The 7,295-nt window shown below is 36.2% G+C and overlaps 1 protein-coding gene across 1 annotated transcript; it reads left to right on the top strand.

Annotated features, from left to right (window-relative positions):
- The first annotated feature begins 1,110 nt into the window (after positions 1–1,110).
- RABIF (RAB interacting factor) lies at positions 1,111–3,416 on the top strand. The gene is made up of 2 exons (XM_039319088.1): positions 1,111–1,297; positions 1,900–3,416. Exons 1-2 carry the CDS (start codon positions 1,148–1,150, stop codon positions 2,143–2,145), a joined length of 396 nt encoding a protein of 131 aa, XP_039175022.1. The 5' UTR covers positions 1,111–1,147; the 3' UTR covers positions 2,146–3,416.
- The last annotated feature ends 3,879 nt before the right edge of the window (positions 3,417–7,295 follow it).

Genomic DNA, 7,295 nt, shown 5'->3' with positions numbered 1-7,295 from the left:
CAGGGACCTGTTCCATGGAGAGAAGTTTTTCCGCAGACCAGAGGGTGTGTGGTTTTGTGTGCTGCCTGCATCTCACAGATAGGGCTTTGCTTGTTTGTGCGGACCCAGTTGCTGGCAAGCTGCAGCCCGTTACTGGTCCATGGACTGGGGGTTGGGGACCCCTGATTTATAGAATTCCTGGATTTTATTAGTTATCTGCATAATTTCGTGTTTATATTATATGAGCTCTCAAATTGGGTGCATAGTTTATTAATTTGCTTTTGGTAATTACAGTAAAATTTTGGAGCCTTTTATGAGACATGACAATACTCTTCATGATAATATTGAAAGGGCAAAAGAGAAAACTACAGCATAATAGTGATGCAGTGAGTCCATTCGCACATTGATAAAAATACTAAGAATTAAAGCCGTTTGTTTTGAAGATGTTTAGCACTCCTTCGGTATGTAAAACCATATTGAATTGGCATAAGGAACGGTTTTCTGCGATCACCCGGACGTCAGGATCAGTAGTTGTAGCTTGCTCTTTCCGAAGCGAAGGCGGCATTTTCATGGGAAATTATGGAAAATTACCGTTTATGCTGAAGTGAACTAATAAATAACCGATGCCGAAATGTTTGGGCACGCTTTTTACTATATCTATGAGCTACCATGGTCTCCTAATAGATACTAAACCTACGTATAGCTGTAGTCACAAGGTAAAGTAGGGTTTTCAAGTCGAAGCCCTGTCATTTTCGGAATTGAATCAAACTAGCCGGTATCTTGAGTCTAAATACCTGGTTTTACTTTTTAATTTCTTCCTGGGTCAGATGCTACGTTGTGATCCTTGACTGTTTACTTGAAATCTGATGTAGACAGGACTCCAGCAGCAAGCACAGCAGAGGCAACTGGAAAGCTCCCCCCCCACACACTTTTCCCGGTTTCAGTAGCCGCTCCCACTTTCAGAAATGCGGTGGACAGGAGGGTAACCAGATCCCGCCTATCCGGGTAGAGCAACATTTCCTGACGTCAGCGTCATTAAGCTTGTGAACTTCAACTCCCAGAATGCCATAGTTGGGTGGAGAGTTGAAGTCCACAGTTTAAAGTTGCTGAAGTCGAGGAACGCCGCCGTGAAGACACTCCTCCCTTGCTCTATTGCGCTTGCGTAAGTATGGCGGCGCCCAGTTCGGCGATGGAGGCGGCTGAGCTGGGACCGGAGGAGCTCGTGTGCGCAAGTGGGCGGAACCGCAAAGCCGTTCTTTGCCAGCGCTGCGGCTCCCGCGTCCTTTTGCCCGGAGCTGCAACCTTCACCCGCAGAGAGGTAGGGCGTATTCGGCCCGCCGCTGTGCTGTAGTCGGTGGTGGTCGCCAGTCAAGAGGCTCTCCTCCCCCGTGTAACTTCCAGCCTCAGATGAAATCGGAGTTGCCAATTCCTTGATCGACAGATAGATTTAAACAAAGCTAAACTTTCTGAGGATGGAAAATTATTTTGATTAGGTCCCTAATGAAAAGACATCCCTTCCCTCCTTGGCCTTCCAATGTATAGCTGAGTGACATGCATGAGGTACTTTGTCATGGTAGTGAAATGTGCCTGAAATTAAATCAAGGATCCAGACCAGAGGAATCTTAGCAGCAACTGAATACCTTATCTTGCCAGTTTTGTATTTGACACCATTCTGGAGCTCCCTCTCCACTATGCCAATTATGTGGCTGCTTGTAATTGTATCCCAGACTAGCTGGCTTTGGGGTCTCCTCATTTCTCACTCTCAGTAATGCAGAAATATGGGTTTATTTGCGCTAAAGGCACACTGTAAATGATGTGATTAAGTAGAAACTTAAACCAAGCCTCCCCATCTAACTCCAATGTTCTCTTCTCTCTCCTACATTGGCTCATCAATAACAAGCTGCTTTTGTTATTTGACAGCTGTTTCTTCCTGCTATGAAGAAGAAGACCGCTTTGGTGACAAACAGTGACCTAGAAGGGGATGTTTTGCAGGACCATTGGCTAGTTGAGGACATGTTTTCTTTTGAAAATGTTGGTTTCACCAAGGATGTTGGAAATGTAAAGTTCCTGATCTGCGCAGACTGTGAAATTGGTCCTATTGGCTGGCACTGCTTGGATGATAAAAAGAGTTTTTATGTGGCTTTGGACCGTGTTTCTCATGAATGAAATGCTCATAGCTGACCAAAAGTGGCTCCTAGTCACCTGGTTACACCACATTCTAAATAACTTTCCAAGTTCATGGCCTCCATATGCAGGCTTGAAACTGGCATAAATGAAATGCCCTTTTCAGATGCATCAATTGAAATATTTGCTTATATTGTTTGTTCAGTTGCAACTCATTGGTTCTGACCAAATTTGTATTGATATTTAATAATGTCCAATTATGTGCATATACTTTGAAACACACAGTTCCATGCAAAGTGACAGTTCAATTTCCTTAGTAAAAAAGGAAAGATTCAGAATTTTGTTCTCTGAAAAATAAGTGTGTAATACAACAGGGAATAAGGCTTCTGATTTTTGGGGAGAGGAGGGAGCATACAATATTGTGATTTATGGCTTTCTGCTCTGTTCTGGATAAAAGAGTAAACATTTGTGATTTTGAATATTTACTGATATCTAATGTTTACAAATAACTGAATTTCCACTTCAAGATCATTGTTAATTAAAAGTCAGTCATTAGCTACAGGTCATCTTAAATGTAAAAATAGTCAAACTGCAGGAAGTAATAATGGAAAATTGAAACTGAATTTTTAATTGAATTGAAATCATGCATTTAATGTATGTATTGTTTATATTGGAAGTACCAATAGCTAATGAAAAACGGCTCACTCTAATAGGTGTAACCTTACATTTTCTGAATAGAACCTCCATTATTAATCTTTTTTTTAAAGTTACTGTAACACAACTCATTACTGATGCCCCTTGCAATGATATGGTCAATGAATCACCTAGCAATCATTTAGTCTAGTTAAGAATATTATCTGAATGTGGGTCCTTTATTTTTCCTCTGTCTAGAACAGAGGTGTCAAACTGCCGGCCCACATGCCGGATGCGTCACGCGGAAGCCACGCCCACCCCAGCTCTTGCAAGGGGAAAAAAGTCTCTACACATCGTGAAATGTCATAGGACATGGTGAGTTTGACACCCCTGGTCTAGAAGAAAATAGAGAACTAAGCCATGTTTTTTCCTCTGGCTTCTATAGTGTACCAAACTCTTCATTTAGATGTCAAGTTTAGAGTGTTCTCCAAGACTTGGAAGTACGATAGATATTGAACCAATCAGTTGCCTTTATTATATTGTACTGTCTGTTTGGCAATATGCCTGCTTCTCTTTTGTTCAATTTTATAATTCCTTTTAGTTTTAATTGTAAAACGTCCAGGGTTGTTTGGACTTGGGCTGCCTCTGAATTTCAATAAATAAAAATAAGCTATGTGAAAGATGGTCAGCTTATTAGCTACATGCTCTTCATAGGATGGACAACTTCCAGGGAGAGGGCATGTTTATAACTTAATCTTAACCATGCTAAGTATGACATGAATGCTGTTAAAATGCTACAGTGATTCTGGTTTCTGTGTGTTAATTTAAAGAAATAACGTTAGCTGAGGTTTGTTTTCTTCTTTGGTTTAAATTTATCGGGGTTCATAATGCTCCCACTCCAACCATATATCAATTCATCTTTGTGAATTGTACATGTATAAGGTTTTTCATCTCTGGATATCTGTATAAATGTTTGGATATTCAGGAATAAAGATCAGCGGTACACAACACTGACACTGAACTTCAGTGAGTTCAGTTTCACGGCAGGAGTAGCTTTGTTACATAAGCTATTCTTCAGGCTCCGTTCATGGTTTCTAAACACTATAGGTACCAATTATGTACAGGGTAGGAGTGCACAGCTTCCATAGGTGAATGATGACTAAGGGACTGGTATTGTGTCTAATTTTGCACTTGGATGTCATTTTCACACTATCAGCTAGCTGGAGAGCAAGCCCAATTCAATAAAGAAAATTTGGGGCTAGATATTTCAAAAAATGACTTTCTGGGTTCTGCTGGATAATTCATTGCTCTCTTCCCAAAAAAAAAATATCTCCTCCTATTAACCAAGTCTGTCTCCTTGAGTACATTGTGATTCATCGGAATACAGGCTGGGAAACAATTTAACAGAACGAAATGTTTCTTTTTGCTGCATAGAGCCTTGTGATATTTCCATGTTAAATGTCTACCACATGGTGGCACTATTATTCTATGAATGGGAAGGTACTTGCTGGGGGATCTTATACTAGCTCTGCAAAAATTTAAAAGGCTTTGTTAAATCCCTAATACTACAAGTAGCAACATTTTTGTTATGCCTGTCATCTTAAATATTGCTACAGATAAATTAATACATAGAGTATTCTCAAGGAATATTTTTCATGTTTTGCTGTTGCAGTAACTAGGTTCACCAAACATGCCAAACTAGAATAAATAATAGTTTAGTATATTGTGTAAATCCACTATTTAAAAAATGATACTTGGCCTGAATTTTGAAACAGAAATCAACTATACATCACATTTTTCTGTTTGACAAAAGCATGTTTCAGACTTTTTTGCAATAGATCTTAATACTTTAAAAGAAGAGGAATTAATTTGATACACCATCTCAGTCCACATGGCAAACCAAACTTACAGAATGAATTAAATTGTAGCATACATGAAGCAGTAAGAGGAATTTTATCATATATGTCAGATGCAAATGAGAAGTTTTAAAGAGAAAAGGAAGTTTCCTCTTCCTACAGTATATCACCTGCTAGCAACTAACAACAAAAGATTCCACTGTCTGGAAGTGCAGCGCAACCAGGGAAATCTTGTTTTTGTTTTTGTTTTTTAAAAAAGCTTAAATCCTGTAAACACTTCAAGCATACTAACCTCTTTCTTATGTAATGGGGGTGATATTGTAAGCTGGCTATAGGAGGAAATAGCCATACTTCAATACTTTTTGCAGTTTTTTTTTTTATAAAAAAAATTCTAGGGAAAGGCAGCGTACACTAATTTTATAAAGAAAACAATTCACAAAATGATAATGCAGTGCTTTTGAGCAGGGATAATTATTTTTATGTTCATTTTTGTTATTTTTACATTTTTAAATGGCTGCATACTGGCCTTTCTATTGTGATAATAGCTTTTTTTAAAAAATAAATGTCTCAATTTTTTTAAAAATGCTTCTTTAAAAGTGCTCAAAACGCTACCATCTAATGACCATAATTTTTGCAGTATATTCTATAGCAATTCAATTACAAATAAGAGCATTAAATGACACCAGTCCTATTTTTTAAAATGTGGAAAATATTATGAACTTTAACATGTGAACGTAGTTCTTTTCTGCAATACTTTGGAGTAAAAATATTTGAATCTTGCACAATAACATTAAACCAAATATTGTATAATGAATAACAAATGAACTTTCCTCCTGCAACAAAGCAGTCATCTTGCAAGATCCTAAATCTCAGTTATTTTCTAATGAACAAATCAAAAATTAATTTGAACAAATTAAAATAGCAGATTTTTTGAAATATATTTACAGTTAGAATAATTTTATTTGCTTGGAGGAAAGATGTTTAAGAGATGCTTGTTGCTAAGTCAATAATATGATGATGGAATTATATCCATGGAGATTCTCAATCATCCAGATTATGGTTGTCCCAAAATTGTTTTTTCCAAAAGACAATTGGACTTTCTTGTTTGTTTGTTTGTTTTTTCATTTTTTTTTTCAATTCAGAACTCAAGAAGTTCTTGGATGAGAAGCACTATATTTTCAAAGAAAAAAACCAAAAAAGTCCAGTTGCCTTTTGGGAACAGCACCTTTGGGATAGTGGAATTAAATTAATTCTTCTCTACTGGCATAATGTGTAACAAAAATACACTATAAATTTACAATAAAGATAAAAACCTCTTACAAGAGAGATGAAAATCCTCTAAATTCAAGGTAAACATTGCAGTTTACAATTTAAAATAAAGAGATGTTATTTGGTCTTTATTCTAAATTTGCTCTAGAAAGAAAAGCATGTGTGAATATTAAGTTACATCTTGAGAACATCTGAAAACAAACCCTTATGCTCAGATGCATTTAAGTCTTTTTTTTTTTAATCTCAAGGACAACCCAGTGAATTTGAAGGTTCTTTTACTAGATGCTGTATTCATCTAGCCTGCAGTTTTTGAGTTAGACAGATTAAAGAAAAACAAATGGATATGATACCAATATGGGCATGATAAGCACCTTAAAGTTCTAATTACCTTCCTAGAGATATGATAGCATTGGAAGGAGCCATTTAAACTATGCAAGCTCCTGCTGATATATTCAAATGAAAATGGTTCTTGATAGGTAGCTGTCTAGTCTCTGTTCAAATATACTCAGTGAAGGGGAAGTCTCTTCTTTAGTAATTGGTTAACTGTCAAATTGCTGTTAGTATTATTCTTGCATTAAATTGAAATTCATCTTCCTACAATTAAAGATTATTATTCTGATACCTGTACTCAAGTACAACAGAGGAAACAGATCTTGAATCTCTGCATGATACCCTTTTGCATAACAAAATATTTATTTTAACCTTAATCAAATACAGCAAATTGAATTTATATTCCTTCCTTTTACTTTTAACAATCTTGGTCTTTAGTCTCTTCAAAAAATGTCCTAAATCTCGATTTCTTTTCATTTTTTCCCCCAAAATTCTTTAAAGTTTTAACAAACTTCTTTGTAAATCCAAATAGGAAAATTATCCAGGTCACTCTTTGTTTGTTATGTATATATACTTTTAATTATTAAGAAATTGCCAGTTTCTTCTGTATGTGAAATATACCATTATTTCCCATATCATTCTTTTTGCCTATCATTTTAAAATCCACTTTCAGATTAGTCTCAGTCTTGTCCAGTAAAACATGTACCTCTTTCACGACATCTAAACACTGTATCTATACAGGCAGATACTTTAAAATTAACTTCTGGGTCCATTTGTTCAAAATTATCCTTTAATATGTCCACTGCTAAAATGTTTTGCTCCTTTTTGCATTCAATACCAATCAAATTTAAGTGTTCTCCTTTAGTTATAATCTTAACTTCCTTCTAGTTCGCGCTAGTGTCCAACCTTCAAAGAGTTATCCTATCATTGTTTTTAAGAATTCAAAACAAAAGCAGTTTCCCATTAGAAGGATTCTTATAAATAATTGCACATTCTTGTTTCAAATCCATCTGGACCCCTGGTTTGTTTATAACTTTTCAGAATCAAAGCTCTTATTAACCTTTTGCTGTTTATGCCATGAAAAAATTAAATCCTTAAACTTGT

The sequence above is a fragment of the Crotalus tigris genome, unplaced genomic scaffold (genome assembly GCF_016545835.1).
Source record: "Crotalus tigris isolate CLP2741 ecotype Arizona unplaced genomic scaffold, ASM1654583v1 scf7180000022411.5474196:2289641, whole genome shotgun sequence".
NCBI lineage: Eukaryota > Metazoa > Chordata > Lepidosauria > Squamata > Viperidae > Crotalus > Crotalus tigris.
This window is presented reverse-complemented; position numbering and strand designations above follow the sequence as displayed.

Excerpts from the sequence above, each read along its gene's own strand:
- RABIF (XM_039319088.1), top strand. The coding sequence starts at position 1,148 with ATGGCGGCGCCCAGTTCGGCGATGGAGGCGGCTGAGCTGGGACCGGAG. Across the intron at positions 1,298-1,899 it reads CAACCTTCACCCGCAGAGAG|CTGTTTCTTCCTGCTATGAA; the intron begins GTAGGGCGTATT and ends GTTATTTGACAG.